The sequence below is a fragment of the Chlorocebus sabaeus genome, chromosome 27, assembly GCF_047675955.1.
Source record: "Chlorocebus sabaeus isolate Y175 chromosome 27, mChlSab1.0.hap1, whole genome shotgun sequence".
NCBI classification, from domain to species: domain Eukaryota; kingdom Metazoa; phylum Chordata; class Mammalia; order Primates; family Cercopithecidae; genus Chlorocebus; species Chlorocebus sabaeus.
The window spans coordinates 8634625-8662141 of NC_132930.1; the positions used below are offsets into that span (position 1 = coordinate 8634625).

Sequence of the window (27517 nt, forward strand, 5' to 3'; positions counted from 1 at the left end):
ATATCACAAGCTTATAACATTAGTTGCCTCTGGGAAAAGAAAATGGATAGCTGGGAGCAAGGTTGAGAGAATGTTTCCTATAAATCTGTTTGAACATTCTGAATTTAGAATCATGCGAATGTTTTATCTATTCAAGTACAATTATAAAATATAGTCAGCTTTTCGTATCCATGGGTTCACATCTCTGATTCAACCAACATCATATTGAAAATACTCAATAAATAAAAAATTGCGTCTGTACTAAACATGAACAGGCGTTTTTCCTTGTCATTGTTTCCTAAACAATACAGTATGACAACTACTTATATAACATTTATATTGTGTTAGGTATTACAATAGAGATTAAAGTATCCTTGAGGATGTGTGTGGGTTATATGCAAATATGCCATTTTATATAGGAAACTTCAATATCCTTGAATTTTGATATCCCAGGGATATCCCCACAGGGTATTCCCACAGATACCAAGGGATGACTATATATATAAAATTTTCTTTTTTCGAGACAGAGTCTTGCTGTGTCGCCCAGGCTGGAGTGCAGTGGCATGATCTCGCCTCACTGCAACAACCTCCGCCTCCCGGGTTCAAGCAATTCTCCTGCCTCAGTCTCCCGAGTAGCTGGGACTACAGTTGCACACCACCACGCCCGGCTAATTTTTGTACTTTTAATAGAGACAGGGTTTCAGCATGTTGGCCAGGCTGATCTTGAACTCCTGACCTCGTGATCTGCCCACCTCGGCCTCCGAAAGTGCTGGGATTATAAGCATGAGCTACTGCGCCCAGTTGGGATAACTATATTTTTGAAACTTCTGATTAATTCTAATTTTCACACCTCTCCCTGAATTTCTTTCCTACATGGTTCAAATCAATGACTGACATTTGAACAAAATATTATCTTCTGGATATGTTTATCCATGGTAGTAATAAATATCATGTAAAAAATAGGCCGGCGCAGTAGCTCACGCCTGTAATCCCAGCACTTTGGGAGGCCGAGGCGGGCAGATCACAAGGTCAGAAGTTCATGACCAGCCTGGCCAATAAGGTGAAACCCCGTCTCTACTAAAAATACAAAAATTACCCGGTCAAGATGGCGGGTGCCTGTAGTCTCAGCTACTCGAGAGGCTGAGAGAGGAGAGTCGCTTGAACCCGGGAGGCGAAGGTTGCAGTGAGCCAAGATCACACCATGGCAATCCAGCCTGGAAGACAGAGCGAGACTACTATGTCTAAAAAACAAAACAAAACAAAACAAAATAGCCTAAAATAACAGACAAGACCTCAGCGTCCATAAAAACCTTAATGAGGACCGTGCACAGTGGCTCACGCCTGTAATCCCAACACTTTGGGAGGCCAACGGGAGGATCACGAGGTCAAGAGATCAAGATCATCCTGGCCAACATGGTGAAACCCCGTTTCTACTAAAAATACAAAAATTAGCTGTGGTGGTGCATGCCTGTAGTCTCAGCTGCTCGGGAGGGTGAGGTAGGAGAATCGCTTGAACCCGGGAGGCGGAGGTTGCAGTGAGCCGAGATCGTGCCACTGCACTCCAGCCTGGCAATAGAGTGAGACTCCGTCTCAAAATAAAAACACAACAACAAAAAAACCCCCAAATCCTCCCACCCAAAAAAACAAAAAAAAAAACAACTCAATGATCCATGCCCTACCCCACCGGTCATCCTCCTGTCCCAAGAGGTCTGGGTTAGATTTAGCTAACTATTCTGACTACTGAATATAAATTAGGTGACTGTATAATAATATAATGAATATTTCCTTTCTACTTTTTATACAGTGTTACTTCTTTTGGGCTTTTCTGTTTAGCAGAAAGCTTCCTTGAGAGTTCAAATTCTGACTCTGCCTTTTATTGGATGAGTAGCCTCAGACACTAATATTAACTACTGTATCTGTTTCCTCATCTGCAAAAATGTGAATTACAGACCACATTTCACTGGCTCTTGGTGAGGATTAAATGTGTACCTGTAGGCCGGGCACGGTGGCTCATGCCTGTAATCCCAGCACTTTGGGAGGCCAAGGCAGGCAGATCATGAGGTCAGGAGATTGAGACCATCCTGGCTAACACGGTGAAATCCCATCTCTACTAAAAATACAAAAAAAATTAGCCGGATGTGGTGGCGGGCGCCTGTAGTCCTAGGTACTCCGGAGGCTGAGACAGGAGAATGGCATGAACCCAGGAGGTGGAGCTTGCAGTGAGCTGAGATTGTGCCACTGCACTCCAGCCTGGGTCACAGAGCAAGACTCTGTCTCAAAAAAAAAAAAAAAAAAAAAAAAAAAAAAAGTACATGTAAAACAGTACCTGGCAAACAGACCTCAAAATATTGTTAATGGCTATTATAATACTAACAAGTATATATTTCAGTCTATTTAAAACCCTTTTCAAAGGGTTTTATTTTGGGCCTTAATGACATATACAATTCTTTCTTTTCCTCTGCAAATCATAAACTGTAGTTGTTCTACTTTCAATAGGTTTTGAATCTTGGGAGGGAATTATACCCTCTCAAAATACCAAATTACTTTGGTTTAGTTTCTCACGAAAAAGAAAATACAGTTGGAATTCCTACAGGATTAGTATAGAGTTCAATTTAGATCACAGTGCAGGCTGGCCTTAGGTTGAGGGTTTTGATGTTCCCATATTTTGCATTTTTTTCTCTAAATATACTCTTGTAGACACATTTGAAACAAAACAGCCGAATTAAAATCTAGTTATGTCAAAATGTACTGATAATATATATCACTAAGGAATATAACTTTCCAGATTTTGTTTTACCAAACACATATTAATAATAGTTAATATGTTAATAAACAGTATATTAATAACAGTTCTTTTTAAACTGAAACTGATTATAAAGTGATTAAGTTATTATAGTCTGGTTTTATAAAACCAAAAAATTAATAATTCTCTTTAAACTGAAACCGATGATAAAATGATTAAGAGTTATTATAGTTAGGTTTTATATGACCAAAAAGAATCTTAAAAACTAACAGGCACACTGAATGAGTAACAAATTCTGTTCAAAAACATAGGCATAATTTTTAGGGTAAAATATATCAGATCATACAGTTTAGTTCTTAGCACATGAGGTAAAGAAGAATTTATGTTCAACATTTATTTCTCAAGGGAAAAAAAAATCCCAAACTAATAAATGAGTTGCCTTTATTTACATATGACATTTATTAAGGGAAAAAGTATCCTGAGGGGCCAGGACCATGTTAATGTGCCAGGGAAATCAGACAGATGAAATACAATATAACAAATGAAATTTTCGTTTTGCATAAAGCCAAGTCTAAGGATGCAAGTAAACTTAACATGCAAATATAAAGGCTATCAGACTAATCTTCTATATAAATGCCTTCCAAAGTTCCATTTCAGAGACAGGAATGAAGGATTTAGGGGAGACAATCTTTGAATCAACATTTTACATTCGATTCTTTGCTTCACTGACTTCTGACAGTTTGGCAAATTGGGGGTCATCACGTTTAAAAGAAATGCTGCCAAAGCTCGACAAATGCAATCCAAGAAGATAATACAAATTCTAAATGCCTGTGCAGTTTTCTGTAGTTCCCAGCATTCTTCCTCAAAAAGTCATCAGATTTAAAACTTAGAAACTCTTTAGATGGTATTTTAGCAAAAATCATTATCTAAATTATGAGATAAGGTAACACTGAAAGCCATATACCAAAAACTCAAGCCTTATGATATTTTGTTATTCACTTTGCAGTATGTGTGTGTGTGTGTGTAGGGGGATGTATGCAGGGATTAACTTTGCTTTTGAAAAATTTTGAAAATTTTTCCATCTGATCTCACGGGTTCTTTAGTATATGTTCAGGAACCTACCTCTTTGGAGTTGGGTACTATAGGCCTCCAGGATAGTCCACTTAAAAACAGATTACCAGGAGCAATGGCTCACACTTGTAATCCCAGCACTTTGGGAAGCCGAGGAGGGCAGATCACCTGAGGTCGGGAGTTCGAGACTAGCCTGACCAACATGGAGAAACCCTGTCTAAACTAAAAATACAAAATTAGCCGGGCGTGGTGGCGCATGCCTGTAATCCCAGCTACTCGGGAGGCTGAGGCAGGAGAATCACTTGAATCGGGAGGCGGAGGTTGCGGTGAGCCAAGATTGTGCCATTGCACTCCAGCCTGGTTAACAAGAATGAAACTCCGTTTCAAAAAATAAAAATAAAAATCTCCACCCCTCATCCTCCCACTGCTATGATGAAAACTGTGCCACCTTATATAGTTTGGGGCCTGCTACTTACAGTGAATTAGAGATCCATTCTCAACCAAACCTAAAAGTAGGTACAGATGCTCTTTGACTTATGAGGTTATGTGCCAATAAACCCATCATAAACTCAAAAATTCTTAAATGCAACCATTGTAAGTCAGGGACCACTGTATACCTCACGTTTGATAAATCCTAGATTTTAATTTTGGGCAAGTAGGAATCCATCATAGATCCTTGACTGCCCCTCCTCTCTGTCCAGAATTATTTTTGTAATTATTCTCCTGCAGAGAATATTTTTCTTAAAAATGATTTATATGCTTTAATATTCAAATGCTATACGCCAAAATAGATACAAAGAAACATTAATTTGGTAAAATAACAAGAAACCTGAGAAACTAAATATAGCATTATTTTTGGAGAAAGAGATCCAAATTCTCTGATTTTTTGAGACAGGATCTCACCCTGTTATCCAGGCTGGAGTGGCATGATCATAGCTCATTGCAGCCTCGAGCTCTGGGGCTCAAGTGATCCTCCCACCTCAGCCCCCTAAGTAGCTGGGACTACAGGTGCTGATATGCTTTGGATCTGTGTCCCCACCAAATCTCATGCCGAATTGTAATCCCCAGTGTTGGAGGTAGGGCCTGGTGGGAGGTGACTGGATCGTGGGGGCAGAGTTCTCATGAATACTTCAGCACCCTCCCCTCTGGGTACTGTATAGCGAGTTCTCATGAGATCTGGTTGTTTACAAGAGTGGCACCTACCCTGCACCTCTTGCTTTTCTTCTGGCTATGACTGCTTCCCCTTCGTCTTCCACCATGAATGAAGTTTCCTGAGGCCTCCCCAGAAGTAGAAGCTGCTGTTTCCTGTTCAGTCTGCAGAACCGTGAGCCAATTAAAGCTCTTTTCTTGATTACTCAGTCTCAGGTATTTCTTTATAGCAGTGTGAGAATGGACTAGCACAGGTGAACACCACCACACCCGGCTAACTTTTTTTAGTAGAGATGAGGTCTCGCTGTGTTGTCCAGGCTGGTCTTGAACTCCCGAGCTCAAGCAATCCTCCTGCCTCAGCCTCCTGAAGTGCCGGGATTACAGGCATGAGCCACCATATCCAGCTCAAATTCTCTGATTTTAAAATTCAATGACTCTAGAAAAATTTCCTGATTCTACATAAATACTCAAATTCCTTGATATGTTGTACTCCTTTATTTCTTATTTTACATAAACAATCTTTATGTAAGTTTATCAGTGCAAAACAGAATTAGAAAAAATGGCAACATAAACCTTCAATTATTATTTAAGAATGGTATGACCTCAACCAAAATCAGATTTAAAAAGAAGTATCAGAAACTGGCTTTTTTTAGGGAATTCTAAAAAAAAATTACCATTTGGAATACCTGCTGCACATTAACTTTGAGGGTTGTCTTGGGTAAAAAAATGAATTAATTATTCTTGTCTGGCCTTGTGAAATTTCTCAGAGTAATATCACTAAGAGGAAACTGGATATAATTTGGTACTTTCCCATATGGCAATGACATGAAGTAACAAATGGCAAGTGGTAAAGGGGAAGGAAGAAGAAAAAAGTATAGAGTGAATCGTAATGGGTAAAAAAACCAAGGTTTTTTTTTTTTTTTTTTGTAAAGAAGGGGTAAGGAATTTGAAACTTTAAGAATAGAATATCAAATTATATATATATAAAAAAACAATTTTCTATCTTAAAAATAAAACTGGAATGTTACTTCACTTAAAATGTACAGTATGCAAAATACTCTAACAGTAAAAAAAACCCAAAAAACACAAAAACACCAATGTAAATGCTTGTAATTTTTCCAGTAAATGAGATTTCTAGATCAAAAATCACCATTACAAACCCTTTAACCAAGGATTTATTTTTTGTTTCCAGCATTACAATTTGTAATAATTCATAAATTTCCATTTCAGTACGTTTAAGACACAGATCTCACACAGGCAGTTGGGTCCACATGTTAACAACTCATTTATTCAGCAAAGAGATCACCCAGCCGCCATTGTCATATAAACAATGCTCATTGCTACCTGAACATTTTAAAGTACGTTATGAGTTGTTTTGATGATGAGAGCTGTAGCTTTTCACCACATTTTCAATTACTAAATTGCATGTTTTTTCACCTTGATAACTTAGGGTCAGTAGAAAGCTATTTACTTACATGTTATAGTCAATATTCTATGCTAAATGCCCATTTGTAACTGGAAGAAACTCACAGACACACTATGAACTATATTATACAAAATCATGACCATGAGTTTCAGTGAGAGATTGTGTCTCTCTTAAAGCAAGAAATATCCCACAGCTCAGATTTACATAAGTAGTGCCGCCTTTTAAATAAATTAAAAGTCAAATGCTGTCCTTGCCTGTAAAATTATAAATATTTCTAACCCATTTTACAGAATTTTAAAATGTTTATAAATGCATTATCTCCCAGTAAATAAACATTATGGTACTGAATCTCATTTAAAAAAAAGTCATCACACTGGCCCATGGGAACATCTAGGACTGTACCTCCTAACATTAGAAAAATTAAACCAAATAAGGGGAAAAGAGCAAAGAAGAAAAAAGAAATTTTACAAAGTGGCAACTACTAGGACCTAAAAGAGTATACTGAGGTGTCGTCATTCAATTCAGTAACTAAACATTTCTGGAATGAACATTTGTAGATAACTAGGTAAGGAGAGTGATTCTCTTAGCACTCAGGTCAAAATCACAAAGTATGGAGAAATAATTTCCACATTCTATAAGGAAAGACAGACTTTGAAATGGAGTGACTGTTTAAAAACTACATACCAAGACTTAGCCAGAATGTTCAAGATTGGCAGATTCTGATGGAGTGAAATCTTCACTGGCAACAAATTAAAAATCATGATCCTATGGATGCCACTTATTTTTACCAATGTGAAAAAAAGAAAGATGATTACAAAGTACAGTATATACTGAACGGGTGAAATATGGGACATTATGAACAATTTAAATAACCAAAATGTTCCCTATGGAAGCATAAAAACATGATTTGAAAATTGATTCAACTTGTAGTGTCTCTCTTAGATGTAAGAAGTAGTTTTAGTTCTGTGTCCTGCTGAATTGCTCTTTACATAAAATATTTCCTTCATCTTAAAAAAAAAAGGCTTCTGCATGGCACCGAGTCCTTCAGTGTAGGAGAGGAGGAAACTCTGTAGAGTGGACGGACAAACTTGTTTCCAAGGTCCCCACCCAGGTGATTCATTCCATCAAACTCACAGTATCTCCAAATCTACATGTCGAACCTCAGGATTTCGTTTCTGTAAAGAAAAATCACCACCACATTATTTGTAGCAAAATAAAATCTTGTTTCTTTTTATTCCTCTTGATCATTAGAGCTAATGAAAACATTTGCAAACTATTTCACTACAGCATACTAATAAAACAGTTGCATAAGAAAAAAAAAGATCAATAGGTAAATAGACATAATATAAACAGTACAATAAGTAGTCCCACATTTCCTAAGTTTTTTCATGTGTTCGTTAATACAAAAATGCATTAAGGATCTAGTACATGCCAAGCATTGCAAAGCACTGGAAATACACATTTTTGTGTGGTGAAAAGAAAATCACTGCAAAGCAATAATAATCAGAAAGAGTAAATTGACAACCACTCATTTTATATACTTCAGCAACAATCCATATATTCTTGGGCCAGGCACTGTGCCAGAAAACAGAGCTATGATTATTAAATAAGACTGTTCCTGACCCTAAGTGGCTCAGTTTAGCTAGGGAGACAAGCATAGCAGTAACCATCTACAAGTTAAAGTATAAGAGCTAATAATAAAAAGTTAACATTTATTGGGTACTTACTCAAGTATCAAGTACTGTGTTACATGTGCACATGTATGTGTGTTTTAAAAGCCTAATAACCTAATTATTATTTCCATCTTATGGGAAAACTGAAGTATGAAGAAATTAACTAACCTGTCTGAAGTCACACTGCTAGTAAGTGATGGAACCAGGACTGATTCCAGACCCCAAGCTCCTATTACACTGTACTAAATAATAACACTAGGAGCAAAAATGAGACAGCCATTTTGCTCATGGGATCTAGAAAGATTTCAATGAGGATATAATATCTAAGCTAGGTCTGCATATGGTGAGCCTTCCAGGTAGATAATGAAGAGTGTCTAGACAGAAAACACAACATCAGCAAAGTCAGACAGCCTGCAAAGTGTGTAATGGCACTATGGTATAGCTAGCAGAGAAGCTGCCAAAAGGGAAGGGTTGGTAATGAGGCTGGAAAGACAGGCAGAAATCAGGTTACTAAAAATCTTATATGCTAGCTTAAGGAACTTCAATTCAATAACAACCAATACTGTCTACTATTACATGCCTACTCTGTGCCAGGCATTGAAGTGTATATGACAATCAACTGGGAACAAACAGTATTTGCCTTCAGTGGACTTATGTTTGGTAGTCAAGTGATACGGGTAAATTAAGTAGCCAATTACAATACTCGGCTACCACAGAGCAAAGTAAAGATTTGGGGTTTCTTTTTCCTGTGAGTGCGCAAAGGAAAGGCACCTAAATCAACTTGAGGGGAATTACAAATATAATAAAATGTAATATATTAATACTGTGAGAAGGGAGGACAGAAAGTAGTGTATAATTAGCACACCTATCGAAGAGGAAATACTGTTAAATCAAGAGAAGCAGTAAGACTTTTATATAGAAATATGGCAGTAAATAAAGACATACTAAAAGTATTAAAGATTATTTTATCTCTTAAAATATAAGTAATGAGGTAGGTGAGGCAGTGATAGTTATTTCTGTTATAATCTTTTCAGTTCTATTTGACTTTATAAACTTTGTGCATTATTTTATAAAAATTGCAAAAATAAATCACAAGGGGAGAAAAGTTCCTGTAAATGATTCAGTTAGGATTAATAATTCCTAGCTTAAAAAGTAATATCCTAGGACCATGTGCATATTACTCGTATTAAAGGCATCCAGTCATAAAAGCAAAATCTGGCAGAATACTGGAGTTTTGCTCCAGCAAGAACACTCTATTGAGTGCACACAGGGATTTTTCTTATAACTAGTGTCGTTCAAGTGTGCCTGGGGGTACTTTCCTCTTAGATCCTAATGTGAGAATGACCAGGGACCTTTTAACAAGGAGGGTACACTTTTGTTCTCAACCTTTTCCTTATTTAAAACCATTCCCTGTCTCTAGAACTCTGTAAACTCAATATGGAATTAAAAGTAAAATTCTCCAAACAAAAATAAAACTAAATTTTATCTTCCTACTCCAATCAACCTTTACCTATCCTAATATGACTTGAAAAATTTACCTGTTCATTGAAAGTTTGACATTATTCTATGTAAAAAGCACGATATAAACAAATGTGTACTAATAAAAGCTTTATCTAAAAAAAAAACCCCTAAAAATTGGCTCTGCTTTTAAAAATCAAATTTTCAGAGTAAACTAATCAAATTTGTAAAAATGTGCACAATACAAAGCACACAATATATGCTGAATGAATGAGTAAATATGATTAATATCCTTAAAACTCAATGTTCACTGCCTAACAAGATATCATGTGTATAGTAGAAACTAGTATTTATCGAACAGAACTGAAAATCAATAACTGGTATCCAACATAAAATTTTCATTCACTTATTCAACAAATACTTTAAAATCTACTATATTCCTTACATTGCTCAATACCAATTAGGCTATTTTACACACCATGAGGATTTTATTCCAAAACTTGCACAGAGTTAAAACCCAAATTACATAATTTATTTTTCAATGCTGCAGATTCATTAAAAACAATGTAATAAGAGAAACTGGAGAAACAAAGGCAAAGTAAAGAACAGAGCATTTAATTCAGACATTATTTATAAGGAATTTACGAATGCTACAGCAGTCTCCCAATGAACTAATTTCCATTAATCATCATGAACAAAAAACTTAATGGAGGGATAGGAGAAAGGTTTATCTATACTCTGAAATATAGAGATAGGACAAAAAAATGTTTAACAGATCAAAGAACTTCAAAATCATAACAAGATATATTTATATTAATTTTGTAGTTCCTATCTTGTAATATGGGAATCTATGAATTAGTCTCTATTATTTTTAACACCTTTACAAAGAACTATACAAGTTCTAGAATTTTTTTCTTTTTTTTTTGAGATGGAGTCTTGCTCTGTTGCCCAGGTTGAAGTGCAGTGGCACTATCTCGGCTCACTGCAACCTCTGCCTCCTGGGTTCAAGCAATTCTCCTGTCTCAGCCTCCTAAGTAGCTGGGACTATAGGCGCCTGCCACCACGCCCGGCTAGTTTTTCTATTTTTAGTAGAGACGGGGTTTCACCATATTGGTCAGGCTGGTCTTGAACTCCTGACTTCAGCTGATCCACCCACCTTGGCCTTCCAAAGTGCTGGGATTACAGGCATGAGCCACCATGCCCAGCCACAAGTTCTGGAATTTTAAGCCAAAAATATAGTCTATTTCAACACTCAATGGCATTACTCAACAGAGATGGCTCTACTGGTACAGAATTACATAAATGAGTGTGACCTTCCAAAATAATCCAGTAATAATTACAATTTAAACTTGGAAGGCAACCATGAGATACTAAAAATAAAGGAATATGCCAGTGAACAAAGTTTTAGTTTTCAAAAGAAAATCAGCTTATTTTCATGACTAGGAAAAACAATTACATTCGTGCATTCTCTTTTGGTTTAGCACCTCAACTATGAAGATGTCCTTTGATTTAAGATTAATTATGCTTTATTATCTTAGCCAAAGATGTTTCCACCTGAATGTATGGATTATACTTAGCTTCCTGGTTTGAAAGACTTACATAATTCAAAAACATTCTTAATGATTTAATAGCCTCTAGTTAAAGTACAAAGTTAGCTAAACAAAAACAATAAGGTCTGATTGTTATAAGAGTAAATATAGGTGAGAATGACCAATTTGTTGATTATTCTTAAATCTGGCTTCTGATTTCTTGTATCTACTAAAATGTAAAGCAAATATTTAGTCCATTATTTTCCTTGCCAGCAAAATAAAAACAAATAAAGAGCAAAGTTTATTCAATCTTGTGCTACCTTGCAGAAAAATAACCATCGTCTCACATTTTATATACATACATTAGTTGTTCGCAAAGTGCAGTTCAAAGACTGCTGGGGTCCTGAGACCTTTTTAGGGGGACTCTAAGGTCAGAACTATTTTCATAGTAACTTTAAGACATTCTTTGCTCTTTTTTTACTATGCTGACATTTCCTGATGGCATAAAAACAATGGTGGGTAAAACTGCTTGCACATTTGCACAATTCAAGGCAAATGGCATCGAACCATACCAGTAGTCATTGTCTCTACTGTCCCACACTGGACATAAAAAAGAAAAAAAGTCGGTTTCATTTTAAAAAGTCTTTCATGAAATAGCAAATGTATCCATTTTACAAGGATAATCTCAACCCTTGAGTTTACTTTTAAAATCCTGTGACAAAATGGAAAGTATTTAAAAGTACTTCTGTGATTGCTTGAGTTGTGAGCTGAATAAACTGCTTTTTAATCTAGAATATATTTTTATTTGAAAGATTAACAAACTCGGTTTATTCAAATTTGGGTATTTGGCAGGCATCTTCTAAAAAAATGAACAAAATGAGTCTTCTTTCAAGGAAAATAACAGTATTTGTTGCTAATGATAAAATGCAAACTTTTAAGTGAAAATTTAAGTTGAAAAACATATCCACCCCTATCAGCCTGAGAGTGTACCCATATTTAGAAATGTATCAACATCTGAAAGATCTATGTACCTCAGTGAACCAGTATTTTCCAAAATACTAATTCATAATGTTATAGAATCATGCATGGGTAAAGGATTCATTCAGAGTATAAAGACAGACCAAAAGATTTTAATATAACAGTGTATAGTAGAGAATTAATCTTACCCAAAGGGAGGTTTGGCTTTTGTTCTCCATAACCCGGAGGGAATTTCTAGGCCCTTGACATGTCCTTCCTAAGAGTATCTTTGTTTATCTGGGGGCATTAGCCACCAGACAGTCTAACAATGTGATATATGATGGGGGCCTTTGACCACACAGTATCTGCTCCACCTCCAGAGGGGCTAGAGACAAAAGGTCAGCCACTTAGGCAGTCAACTAGGGAGCCTCAATAAAATCTCTGGTCAAGTCTCAGATGAGCTTCCTGGTTGGCAATACGTCATGCTACTGTCAAACTTCACTGCCAGGAGAGTAATACTGTACATTACAGAGAAAAGACAACTGAAACGTCATGTTTGGAACTTTCCTGGACCCTGCCCTATGCACTTCTTCTGTTGGCTGATTTCAATCAGTATCCCTTCCCTGTAATAAACCAAACCATAATGGGTATAACATGATTTGGTGAGTTCTAAGAGTACTAGTGAATTATCAAACCTGAAGTGCTCTAGGGAACCTCCTGAACTCATAGTTGGTATGAGAAGGAAGGACAGTCTTGTAGACTGTGCCCCCTACCTTCACAAGTAGCATATGAAAAGAGAGTATCACAATTATCTCAAAAGGCTATAGGAACAGTTCTCCTTTTCCTTCATATTCTTCGACCAAACAATCAAATCACTACGACAGAAGGCAGAAGCAGATATGGGACTGTAGCTGTCTTCTACTAAGTCAGGCATAAAAAACTTTTGCAAAAATGTGAAATATCACTCTTCTAACTACGTTTTTTCATTTTGGAAAATATAACTATTTATATAAAAATGTGGGCTTGGCGTGGTGGCTCACGCCTGTAATCCCAGCACTTTGGGAGGCTGGGGTGGGCAAATCACAAGGTCAGGAGTTCAAGACCAGCCTGGCCAACACAGTGAAACCCCGTCTCTACTAAAAATAAAAAAAAATAAAAAATAAAAAAAAATAGCCAGGCATGGTGGTGGGTGACTGTTATCCCAGCTACTCGGGAGGCTGAGGCAGGATAATTCCTTGAACCTGGGAGGTGGAGGTTGCAGTGAGCTGAGATCACGCCACCGCACTCCAGCCTGCGCGACAGTGCGAGACTCCATTTCAATTGGAAAAAAAAAAAAAAAAAAGTGGCCGGGTGGGGTGGCTCACTCCTGTAATTCCAGCACTTTGGGAAGCCAAGACAGGCGGATCACTTGAGGTCAGGAGTTCGATACCAGCCTGGCCAACATGGTGAAACGTCATCTCTGCTAAAAATACAAAAATTAGCTGGGCATGATGGTGGGCACCTGTAGTCCCAGCTACTCGGGAGTGAGGCAGGAAAATCGCTTGAACCCAGGAGGCAGAGGTTGCAGTGAGCCCAGATCGTGCCACTGCACTCCAGCCTAGGCAACAGAGTGAGACTCTATCTTAGTTAAAAAAAAAGAAGTTATCTGTATTAAATAGGTGTATGTTTTTAAAAGTAAATGATAAATATTTTAAAAATTATCTACTTTCATGTATGATTTGGTAAATATCAATAACTATAACTCAAATAAATAAAATCTCTTTGGGGTCTGCAATGATTTTTAAAAATGAAAGAGTCTTAAGACCAAAATATCTGAGAAATGCTCATCTAGAAACTTCAAAAAATGTCAGATAAAGCTCATGAACTATAATATTAACAAAATCTTATTTGAAGTACTTGTATTAATCTAATCAGATATCCAGATTCTCAAAGGAAAACTTATAGAGATGGAAGTTTTTTCCTTCCATTTTTTACAAAATTTAAAGAATGGTCAATATCAACTGAAGAAAAAGCACTGCCTTCAACAAACTATATACATTAAAGATCATTTACAAGTTTTTATTCATTGCAAACAGAATTCAAATGACAATAAATGGCAATTTGAGAACACTGAGTCATTTTAAAAGACAACCTGATCCAGATCAAGTAGTATTTCAGTAACATAACCAATAAATTACAATAATCTCCAACTGAATAGAAACAAACAAAAACAGAAAAGAATTTCAAATGGACTAAAAGCAAGATACACATTCTATTTTTTCTAACTTTTGACCAGAGTCTAAAGTTTCCTTTTCATCTTTCTCTAGGAACTTTCAAAATGCTTATTTAATAACAACAAAAATCCTTTGACTATTTTAGAAACTAAGCAGGCAGCATAAAATAGTGGTTAAAAGTAAAGAATCTGGTTCAAATCACAACTTCCCTATTTCTTAGGGTAAATTATTCAACTTCTCTAAACCAGTCCTTTTCTGGCTTATAAATACCTACACATTGTGGAGTTATGAGTGGGTTAAAGCATACATGTGATGGATGCACTTAGTGTCTGGTGTAGATTAAGTACTCAAAAAAATAGCTGCCATTATCATTATGTCATTTTTATGAATACATCTTACTTTCAGTTCCTTCTCAAGTCTATCTACTTCAGCTCCTAAAGTATCAATAATATTTTCTCCATGTTTAAGCATAAAGGTCTCTAGTTCTTCAGGAGTTTTCACTTCTTGAATTTCCTATAAAGAAAATGAAAACAGGAAAATAAATTTTTTAAAAACCATAGTGGTACACTGATGACTCCTTAAAAAAAAAAAAAACCTTATAACAAACACCATTACGTTTAATGAACATTTTTAAAACTTTAAGCCACGGGCAATGGATTACCTATTTCCAAAACAATTCAGATCAAGAAAATTGAGTACAATACTACATAGAGGTAGCACTACAAAATTACTGGGGAAATAATATAGTCAATAAATAGTGTTAGAATAATTATTTTCCTATAAGAAAAAAAATTTAATCCCTATCTCAGACCATTAAAATAGTCGAAGTGGATGAAAGACTTAAGGGTAAAAAACAAACCACAAAACTACTAGAAGAGAAGATAATATTTTTATGATAATGGGATATGGAAGGATTTTTCATGCAAAAAAATAAAAAGCACAGAGGAAAAGATTACAAATCTGACATTAAAATTAAAAATCATATTAAATCTTTTGTATAACAACAAAAAGAAAAGGAAGCTACAAACTGGAAAAAAATAATTGCATATATACAAGTAAGAATTAGTATCCAGGATATTAAAAATAAAGAGTTTTCCAGGAGTTTAAGACAAGCCTAGACAAGATGGTGAAACCCCGTCTCTACTAAAAATACAAAAATTAGCCGGGTGTGGTAGCGGGCACCTGTAATCCCAGCTACTTGGGAGGCTGAATTGCTTGAACCCGGAAGCAGAGGTTGCAGTGAGCCGAGATCGCGCCATTGCACTACAGCCTGGGCGACAGAGCAAGACTCTTATCAAAAAATAATAATACAACACAATCAAATCAAGAGTTTTCAAATCTATAAGTGGAATACAAATGAACTTAAAACATGGAAAATCAGGCCCGGTGTGGTGGCTCACGCCCGTAATCCCAGCACTTTGGGAGGCTGAAGCGGGCGGATCACGAGGTCAGGAGATCAAGACCATCCTGGCTAACATGGTGAAATCCCGTCTCTACTAAAAATACAAAAAATTATCCAGGCGTGGTGGTGGGCACCTGTAGTCCCAGCTACTCGGGAGGCTGAGGCAGGAGAATGGCGTGAACCCGGGAGGAGGAGCTTGCAGTGAGCCGAGATTGGGTCATGGCACTCCAGCCTGGGCGACACAGCGAGACTCCGTCTCAAAAAAAAAAAATAAAACAAAAATAGAAAGAAAAATCAGGGAGCAATGTAGAAGAAATCCCACTGGTCAGTGAACTTCAATGTTTATTAACCTCAGTGCTCCAAGAAATAAAATTAGAACAAGATACAATTTCACACCTATGAAACTGGCAAAAATTTAATAACTCTATCAATACAATTGTAAGAATATGAAGCAAGAACTTTGATATGCAATGATGGAAGTTAAATTGACACACTTTGGAAAATAATTTGGTAAGACCCAGGCAAGCTGAAGATAAGTATACCCAATGGCTCACCTATTTAAAGCTATCTATATATATACCATACTAAAGAAACTTTCATATATGTGAACAAGGAAACATGTGAGAATACAATCATGGCATTGTTTCTTTCTTTCTTTCTTTTTTTTTCTTTGATGGAGTCTCGCTCTGTCACCCAGGCTGGAGTGCAGTGGCGCGATCTCGGCTCACTGCAACCTCTGCCTCCCAGGTTCAAGCGATTCTCCTGCCTCAGCCTGCTGAGTAGCTGGGACTACAGGCATGCACCACCATGCCCAGATAATTTTTGTCTTTTTAGTAGAGACGGTGTTTCACCATGTGGGCCAGGATGGTCTCAATCTCAATCTCTTGACCTTGTGATCCGCCCACCTCAGCCTCCCAAAGTGCTGGGATTACAGGCGTGAGCCACGGAGCCCGGCCATGGCATTGTTTCTAATAGTAATACAAATGTCTATCAACTGGAGAAAAAATAAATAAATCACAGTATATTCATAGGATGAAATACTCTAACAATGAAAAATTGACTAGAGATGTATAAATTAACAGGGACGAATCTAAAAAATATGTTGCTATGCAAATTGTAGAGATGCATACAGTAAGGTACCATTTATACCAATTTTTAAACATTCAAAATGTTACACATTATACTAAAAAATGCTGAAAAGTATAAAAATCTGAATGGAAAAGACAAGTACCAAGTTCAGCATAATGTTTAATTCTAGGATGGAAGAAGAATAAGATCTAGAAAGAGAAAATGGGGGCTTGAACTGTTTTTGCAATGATTTCTTTTTTTAAGACCTTAAGCAAACACACTGCAAGCAAAATGTTAAGATTTGACAGGGACAAGTGGTAACATCTGTGCTGTTCATTATATTCTCTTTTATAAATTCTCTTTTAAACTATTCTTAATAAAAAATTGATTCTGGAGTCAGGCAGATTTAAATTCATATATGACTCCATCTCTACGGCACTACAATTTCAGGCAAGTTAGTTAATTTCTCTGTGTCTCAATTTCTATATATGTTAAAATAAAAATGTTATTTCATTGTTGAAATAACAGGGTGGTTGAGGGTAAATTAGATTTAAAAAGATTAAATGCACATAGCAAGCACTTAATAGTAAGTTTGATCTGCTGCTGTCTCCTCTGCACCCCTCCATAGTAAATATAAAGGTCTCTGTTACATTTTGGTACCTAAGAAGTTGAGAGCTAAAGTGTCTTTAAGATCTATAATTTCATTTTGTTTACCTTAAAAGTATTTTTCTAACTCTCAGTTATGTAAGAAAATGATAAATAAACTTACTTGTAACATTTGGTCAAAATCTTGTTTTTCCAAATATGATCTTGTAACAACTCGCCCATCAAAATCTACTTCTGCCTTAAATCTTACTTTACCTAATCCCAGATCTGTGGCTTTAACATCATGAATTGCCCTGCAATCAATAACAATGCATATAAATTTATTTATACATACATACACATATATATATACTTTAATAGCACAAAGGCTTGAATTATTGGTTTTTTCCCCACTAGTTACGAGAATGGACTAAGACGGCTTCAGAGCATTCACCATTAAGTACCACCTATCATTTTCTAAGGCCTGTCCATTTAACTTTTTTTTGGCATGATATCACACAAAGGTGCAAACTTAACGAATATTATTTTACGGTAATTTACACATATGAGTTATAAAGCTTGTGTATTAAAAATTCATTAACTCTGCCGGGCGCAGTGGCTCATGCCTGTAATCCCACCACTTTGGGAGACCGAGGCAGGAGGATCACCTGAGGTCAGGAGTTTGAGACCAGCCTGGCCAACAAACTCTGTCTCTACTAAAACTACAAAAATTAGCCAGGCGTGGGGGTGCATGCCTGTAATCCCAGCTACTAGAGAGGCTGAGGCAGGAGAATCACTTGAACCCGGGAGGCAGAGGTTGCAGTGAGCCCAGATTGTGCCACTGCACTCCAGCCTGGGCAACAGAGTGAGACTCTGTCTCAAAAAAAAATAATAAAAATAATAATTATTATATATATATTCATTAACTCTAAATCACTTTTCTAAAATATCATGTTATCTCATAAGCTTTTGCCCCCATATATCCACTTAACAATTTCCTAAATGCCATATAAAAATTTGTTTTAATTTATAATGGTGTTTTAGAGTACATTAACCAATTATATGTTCACTAGCTTCTTTAAAAGTCTTCATACAACGCTGTGAAGTTCTCTATTAGAATGAGGTTAATAGTAACTGCCACATGGGACTGATGTGAGGAATAATGAGCTAATACATATATAAAATGTTTAATATAGTACGAACTATAAGGCAGGCATTTAATCAATGGCTTTCATAAGTGGATAGGGTGACATCTTTATTTTACAGATGATAAAACCATCCCAGAGGGGCATAAGTGACTTGCTCAAGGTAATTCAGCTAGTAAACAGCAGACTAGGACTCCCCAGCCCAGCTCCTCAGATATCCAAGCCCAGTAGTCTTTGCATCATACCCTTCTGCCTCCCAGACAGGAAAGCAGATACTCAAGCATAGCTACTTTTCATTCCTCCTGCTCTAACCCTCAGGATTCAATCTTCCCTAGAAACTGTTGAGAAATTCTCTTCTTTCTACAGTGATCACTGTAAGATCTTTTCTGTACAGCTATATAAGAAATACCAAAACACTCTGAATTCTGAGGACATAGAGATCTACTAGAAAAGCAAGCCTAAGTAAGACTCCAAGTATTCTTAAAACATTAGACCCTAATTTCTGAGCGATCCTGAGCAAGTTACTAAACACTGAGTCCAAAATTTTTTATCCATATAAAGAAGCTATATTTTAATCAACCATCAAGGGTGAAATAAGAATTAATGTTTTAATATTTATAAAGTTACATGTGCTCAAGTTAAAACAAAACTTGTTCAGATTGGCCGCAAGAGGCTATATCACTTATTATTTTTTTTTATTTCCTCTCGTGGTAACTCACAGAACATATTTATTCATTTTAAAAAATCATTTTTACTTTAGTTTTCACAGAGTATTAATACATTTCATTATTTGGCTGGTATGTAAATAGCAACTAATAAATATATTTAGATATACTTTTTTCTTATGTTCTTACATATAACTAACTACAGACAGATAACTGTTTGGAGGGTTCCCAATGATTAATCCTTGCATCTATACACAAGCCCTTCTGTGATCCCCTCTCCCTGAATGTGGGCTATACCTACCAAATATGGCAAAGATGTCATTTCCAAGATCAGGTGACTCATCTGTGACTTCTGTCTTGTTCACACTCACTCTCTATTGCTTTATCAGCTTACACTCTTTGATTAAGCAAGCTGCCATGCTGAAGAGGCCCATTTGGCAAGGAGGTAAATCTTGCCAACAATCATGTGAGTAAGGTTAGAAGCAGCCCCTTCCCCAGGAGATGGCTGTAATTCCAGTCAACACCTTGATTACAGTCTATGAGAAACCCTGAAGTCGAAGACCCAGATAAGCTGTGCCCTGACTCCTGACTCACAGAAACTATAAGACGACAATATATTGTTTAAACCCTAAGTTTTGGGCCAATCTGTCACACAGCAGTAGGTAACTAATACACTGTTTAAAAAATTGTATGAATTTTCTGGATTACTAATGTATTTTTTCCAATAATTGAATCCACAGATTTTCACTCTTCCAGAAAATTTCGAATTTGCTAGTCTTTCAGTTTATAGCTCTTTTTTAGACACTACTTATTAAACAATATATGCAAAATTATAAACATGTATGTACCAACAACAGAACACCAAAATAAATGATGCCAAAACCAGAAGAAATGAAGGGAGAAACAGATAATACAACAACAATAACTAGAGGCTTCAATACTTTCAATAATGGATAGAGGCCGGGTGCAGTGCTCACACCTAGCACTTTGGGAGGCCGAGGCGGTGGATCACCTGAGGTAAGGAGTTTGAGATCAGCCTGGCCAACATGGCCAGTGATGAAACCTCGTCTCTCAGGAGTTTGAGACCAGCCTGGCCAACACGGCCAGTGGTGAAACCTTGTCTCTACTAAAAATACAAAAATCAGCTGGGCATGGTGGCAAGCACCTGTAATCCCAGCTACTTGGGAGGGTGAGGCAGGAGAATCACTTGAACCTGGGAGGCAGAGGTTGCAGTGAGTCAAGATTGTGCCACTGCACTCCAGCCTGAGCAACAAGAACAAAACTCCATAAAAAAAAAGAGGATAGAACAATAGAGCAAGAAGACAATTAGGGAAATTGAAGTCACTATAAACCAATTAAACCTAACAACCATCTACAGAACACTCTATACAACAACAGCAGAATATATATTCTTCTCAAGTGCATATGAATATTATCCAAGACTATATGTAAGACCATAAAACAAACCTCAGTAAATTTAAAAGGACAGAAATAATATAAAATATGTTCTTTGACCACAATAGAACAAAATAATAAACCAATAATGGAAAGAAATCTGTGCAACTCACATCTACGTAAAAATTAAGTAACATACTTTCCTAAATAACTGAAAATAAAAAAAAATTAGAAAATACTATTAGATGAATGAAAATGGCACAATATATGGAAATGTATGGAATGCAGAGAAAGCAACACTTAAAGGAAAATTTGTAGCTGTAATTGTCTATTTTAAAAAACAAGAAACATCAAATTAAAAGCTTAACCTTAAGAAACTGGAAAAAGAGCAAACTAAACCGAAAGCAAGCAGATGAAAAAAATAATAAAGATTAAAGCAGAAATTCATGAAAAAGAAAACAGAAAAACAACAGAGAAAGTCAATTAAACCAAAAGCTGGTTCTTTAGAAAGATCAAGAAAATGAACAAACCTTTAGCTAAACTGATGAAGAAAAGAGAAGATTCAAATTACAGAAATGAAAGATGAGACATCTGTACCAACACTAAAGAAATAAATGGATTACAAAGGAATATTATAAATAGCTGTATACCAACAAATTAGGTAAATTAGAAGTAAAAGACAAATTCCTAGAATACAAGCTACTTAAATGAAGTCAAGAAGAAATAGACAATCTGAACAGATCCATAACGATAGAATTACGAATTAAAAAACTACCCACACAGCAAAGCTCACATCCAGATAGTTGAATTCTACCATTTAAAGAAGCTGACATCAATTATTCACAAACTCTTCCAAAAAAATAGGAGAGAACATTTCCCAACTCATTCTCTGAAGCCAGTATTATCTTAATACCAAAACGAGACAAAAACATCACAAGGAAAGGATATTAATTTGGATTATCTCACATTATGTTACTAAATCTAATACTGATTTTCAGAATGCTCAACTTCTAATCTTTTTTTTTTTTTTTTAAGAGACAGGGTTTTGCTATGCTGCCCAGGCTATAGTGCAGTAAGTGGCTATTCACAGACATGATCATTGCACACTAGCCTCAAACTCTTGGCCTCAAGTGATCCTCCTGCCTCAGCCTCCCAAGTAACTGGAACTATAGGCATGTGCCACTGTGCCCATCTCTCAATTTCTAATCTTGTTCCAATGAGATGGTTACTTTTCTAGATTAAACATATAGGGCATAGAATATAAATCTAGTAATCATTAAGATGTTTTACTAATTCAGATACGCAGGTCATTTTTAAAAGATTTAACTTAAAGATTTGAAGTATAACACACAAAAAAATCTTATTTTAAAGTTTGAAAAAAATATATAACAAGTTAGTAGAAAATTGGGTTTTTAAAGGTTTGTTCTTTCATTTCATTATAAAACCACAATGCTGCTGGAATTTCACTGAAAAGCACTATTAGAATTCTATATCTCTTCTTCTGATTATCTCCTAAGTCTCCAATCTTTAGTTTTAAAAATTTTAAAGATAAAGATTATAAGAAAAATATTTTAAAATAAGTTAAAACAAAGTCTATTTTCAAAATAAATATAAATTATATTTAATTTGGTAATCATTTTTCAATGAACAAAAATCTTTTTAAATTTGTAATTGCAATGCAAATATAAGGCAACTCTACAGGCTCCATATTAAGTGTTTCCACATTAAGAAGACAACTACTTTACAGATTCAATGCCATCCCATCAAGCTACCAATGACTTTCTTAACAGAATTGGAAAAAACTAAAGTTCATATGGAACCAAAAAAAGAGCCCGCATTGCCAAGACAATCCCAAGCCAAAAGAACAAAGCTGGAGGCATCATGCTACCTGACTTCAAACTATACTACAAGGCTACAGTAATCAAAACAACATGGTACTGGTACCAAAACAGACATATAGACCAATGGAACAGAACAGAGTCCTCAGAAATAATACCACATATCTACAAACATCTGATCTTTGACAAACCTGACAAAAACAAGAAATGGAGAAAGGATTCCCTATTTAATAAATGGTGCCGGGAAAACTGGCTAGCCATATGTAGAAAGCTGAAACTGGATCCCTTCCTTACACCTTATACAAAAATTAATTCAAGATGGATTAAAGACTTAAATGTTAGACCTAAAACCATAAAAACCCTAGAAAACCTAAGCAGTACATTCAGGACATAGGCATGGGCAACGACTTCATGTCTAAAACACCAAAAGCAACGGCAACAAAAGCCAAAATTGACAAATGGGATCTAATTAAACTAAAGAGCTTCTGCACAGCAAAAGAAACTACCATCAGAGTGAACAGGCAACCTACAGAATGGGAGAAAATTTTTGTAATCTACTCATCTGACAAAGGGCTAATATCCAGAACCTACAAAGAACTCAAACAAATTTACAAGAAAAAAACAAACAACTCCATCAAAAAGTGGGCAAGGGATATGAACAGACACTTCTCAAAAGAAGACATTTATGCAGCCAACAGACACATGAAAAAATGCTCATCATCACTCGCCATCAGAGAAATGCAAATCAAAACCACAATGAGATACCATCTCACACCAGTTAGAATGGCAATCATTAAAAAGTCAGGAAACAACAGATGCTGGAGAGGATGTGGAGAAATAGGAACACTTTTACACGGTTGGTGGGACTATAAACTAGTTCAACCATTGTGGAAGACAGTGTGGCGATTCCTGAAGGATCTAAAACTAGAAATACCATTTGACCCAGCCATCCCATTACTGGGTATATACCCAAAGGATTATAAGTCATGCTGCTATAAAGACACATGCACACACATGTTTACTGTGGCACTATTCACAATAGCAAAGATTTGGAAACAACCCACATGTCCATCAATGATAGACTGGATTAAGAAAATGTGGCACATATATACCATGGAATACTATGCAGCCATAAAAAAGGATGAGTTCATGTCCTCTGTAGGGACGTGGATGCAGCTGGAAACCATCATTCTCAGCAAACTATCGCAAGGACAGAAAACCAAACACCGCATGTTCTCACTCATAAGTGGGAACTGAACAAAGAGAACACTTGGACACAGGAAGGGGAACATGACACACTGGGGCCTGTCGTGGGGTCGGGCGAGAGGGATGGCATTGGGGGACATACCTAATGTAAATGATGAGTTAATGGGTGCAGCATACCAACATGGAACATGTATACATATGTAACAAACCTGCACGTTGTGCACATGTACCCTAGAACTTAAAGTATAATAATAAATAAATAAATAAAAAAAGAAGACAACTACTTTGCAATCTTCTATTCTCATTATATCAACTTACTGTTTCTTATTCTAAAAATTAGAAGTATAGAAAATTTAAAAGGAAACTTACAAGGAGTTTCCTAAGTGTATTCCTTTTTCCTTCCAGGATTATAATTCTGAAAAGTTACAGACTAAAAAGTTCTGAAGACCAGGAATCCAAAACTTCCTCTGGAAGTATTTACAAATGAAGCATTTCTGTTTTTAAACATGTTTTTGTAAGCCTTAACAGGATTACTGGAATAAGGCTGACCTTACTGATGGGTCATTCTCCAGGAGTTCAGTGAGCCGTTGTACTTGTTCTGGCTGGATGGACCGCCCTAAGAGTGCTTCTGTGTTAGTGTAGATGAGGAATGCTGAGACCACACCTAATAAGGTGCCCACACCCAACGAACCTAGGCTGTCATACAGTGGATTGCCTAAATAAAGCACACACAAAAAAATCAGTAAATTAACATTTTATATTATTTCAGTGAACTTTATAGAGAGCAAAGAACCAGAACCAGAAATCAAGGCACTTAAAATTTATTCCTAATTTCTTTAATTACTTCCTTTAATGACTCCTAATAGTTTTAATATATTTTAATATACTACAAAATGAGGATGCTACAACTTGCTTCCATAAGAGCATTATGTGACATAATTAAGACCTACTTGTACCTGTCATTACATATGTGAAGCTTCTGAGCACACAGACACCAATACAAAAAAATGACATAATGAAGAGTCTATTTCTTTTAGATATATCAGTAGCACTTTTCCTACACCAGACAGACAAAATAACAGTAAAATCAAAAGCTGAAAGAAACCATTTTCTGTGTTGTCTTCCTACTAATGTTCTGTAAGAGAATTAAGCCCTACAGAAAATAATATGGGTGACTCTCTTCTCATCCAACCAAGGATGATATATAGCTACATTCTAGATACAAAGGAGAGAACTTAATTCATTACATGCCATAGGTGCCTCAATGTGGTACTTCTCAAAGTGTGGTTCCTGGACCAGCAGCATCACTTGAAAACTTGGTAGAAAAGCAGATTCTCAGACCTCATTTCAGGCCTCTGAATAAAAAATTCTGGATGTGGGTTTCAGCATTCTGTGTTTCCCAAAGCCCTGTAGGTGATTCTGATTCTAATATTTGCCTTAGGTTGTCAGGGCTTCTCTCCCAGAACCAATGAGAAAGGCTGATTTATCATCTATGAATGTATAAGTAATATTTATATAATAGACACATTTTAAATCTTTATAAATAAATATTTTAAATCTTTATAATAAATTTTACACATGGCTTTTATGACTACAAGTCTTTTTATTCCAAAGATGAAATGTCATCAATATATTTAACTCTTTTAATGTTTGACAAAACATATATTTTGCTAAGCTATAACACTAAAAAGCAAACTCGTTTATCTATACTAAGTGTTAAAAATGATCCACTTGTAAAACATTATCCATTAGAAGTTTTGTAATTATAGAGCTCAAAATCAAATACTGCTCTTTAGAAATCCAAATTTAAAGTTATTTTTATTTAAATATATACATTCATGTACTCTTACAGAAATCACAGGAATATTAGCTGAAAGAAAATACCTTTTTAAAGAAAACTTTTATTTCTTGGCATGTTATTTAATTTAATTTGAATAAATTAGCTAATTAAGAAAAATTTAATTCATGTAAAATACATTACATAGTTTTGTAAGTTTGATCTGATTGGTTTCTGTTATTATGTAAAAGAAAATAAATTATTCAAAGTTGACTTCTGCATCAAGTCACACTTTTCTCAAGCCTAAAATTTTGCTAGTAATTTATGTTCAAAAACAGTCTAAAACTAAATGGTCAACCAGAAAAACAATCAACACTTTTACAAATATTTTGGATCACAATAAACATCAGAGAATGCTGGTTTGGTCTTAAAATGCACACTCAGAATGAGAAAGAAGTATTCATATTTCAGACTATTTGAAGAAACCCTGCAGAATTGTGGAAGCTTGTCACTTAAAATTATTTTAAATATGTAAGGACAAATAGAGAAGAATGGAAGAAGTTCCTTTCCAAGAGAATTCCAACTTCATAAATTGAGTCTTTTCATGCTAAATGGTTCTTTGTTTCAGAAAATAAAAATAAAATAGAATTTCTGTCTTTTCATTTACCTGTATTGTATTGGCCCTCAAAACACTTAATTAGCTACCAAAATGAGGAGAGAACCAACTTAAAGAAATAGGAAGGCAACAGTAGTTATTATTGGCATTAAGGGTGGAAAAAGACAAATGAACAAGAGCCACAATATATGGTAAGTCTTCATTTATGTTGTCAATAGTTTCTTAGAACTGCGGCTTTATAGGGAACAACATATAACAAAACCAATTTTACCATAAACTAACCAATATAAACAACAGTTAAGGTCTGGCGGGGCGCAGTGGCTCACGCCTGTAATCCCAACACTTTGGAAGGCCAAGGTGGGAGGATCACCCGAGGTTGGGAGTTTCAGATCAGCCTGACCAATATGGAGAAAACCCGTCTCTACTAAAAATACAAAACTAGCTGGGTGTGGTGGCGCATGCCTGTAATCCCAGCTACTCAGGAGGCTGAGGCAGGAGAATCGCTTCAACCTGGGAGGTGGAGGTTGCAGTGAGCCGAGATTGCACCATTGCACTCCAGCCTGGACAACAAGAGCAAAATTCCGTCTCAAAAAAAAAAAAAAAAAAAAAAAAAGAGTTAGGTTCCTATGGCATATTTCTGGTCACAAAAACATCACTCAACTTCTAAGACCCAAAACATGTCTAATATTGAACACCAAAATAAATAAATGTGGGCTATACATATATTTTTAAAAATTAATGAAAACTATGTAAAATAAGTATTTACCCAATTTTTGGTGAATCAGCGAGTATCGGCAATAGTGGTGGTGGTGGGTTAAATCAAAGAATAAAGTTTGCAAAGTGAAAATTGTAAGGAACACCTATTACCACCACATAATTCAAAAATAAACAACCACAAACATGTGGGCTTGCTGAGCGCTTTCATACATCAGTTATTGTCCTGTATCTGTCTGATTATCACCCACTTGAGCCTATCCTAGCAGCTCAGGACACAAGAAGGAACCAGACCTGGCTAGGATGCCATCCCATGGCAGGCCACACTTACACCCCCCACACTCACTCAGAATGGGACTATTTAGACACCCCAATTCACTGACCATGCACAGCATTGTGATGTGGGAGGTAGTCGGAATGCCCAAAGAAAACCCATGCAGGTAAAGGGAGAATAAGCAAACTCCACAGAGATGGTGGCGCCAGTTAGGAATTGTTATTTTTCACAACAACGTTATAACAAAATCAAGTTGAACAAAACAATGTTATTTTAGGATCTATGTATATTTGTTTGGAACTTTAGAGTTTATTAGAACTCATCTTTTCTTAATAAACCTATGAGGTTACCAAGGCAAATATTATCCACACTTTTATAGGTAAATAAAAAGTTCACAGTGATTGCACAATTTTTAAAGTCCCAGCTAGAAAGACTTACAGCATTACAGAAATCCTCTACAAATAGCCTTATTTCTAATTTAGAGACATTTTTAATTCAAATAAACCTGAATACTACTGCTGACCAAATCTTATACAAGTCAATGATTAGTATGGAATTAATATTTAACAATTTATTGGTTTAATATTATTCAATGATATAAGATAAAATTCCCACATATTAGAGAATTATTTAG

The 27517-nt window shown here is 35.9% G+C and overlaps 1 protein-coding gene across 2 annotated transcripts in view; it reads right to left on the reverse strand.

Annotated features, from left to right (window-relative positions):
* Positions 1-3146: 3146 nt before the first annotated feature.
* SLC30A9 (solute carrier family 30 member 9) overlaps positions 3147-27517 on the reverse strand; it is a 109113-nt gene continuing 84742 nt past the window's right edge. Inside the window, exons 15-18 of one of the 2 annotated variants that reach the window (XM_008017529.3) lie at positions 24052-24217; positions 17438-17567; positions 14598-14711; positions 3147-7543 (exon numbers count right to left, since the gene is read on the reverse strand). In XM_008017529.3, coding sequence (XP_008015720.1) covers positions 7499-7543; positions 14598-14711; positions 17438-17567; positions 24052-24217 — 455 coding nt within the window. In that variant the 3' untranslated portion in view covers positions 3147-7498. The remainder of the gene's footprint in view (positions 7544-14597; positions 14712-17437; positions 17568-24051; positions 24218-27517) is intronic. The other variant, XM_038008588.2, reaches the window with a different exon arrangement.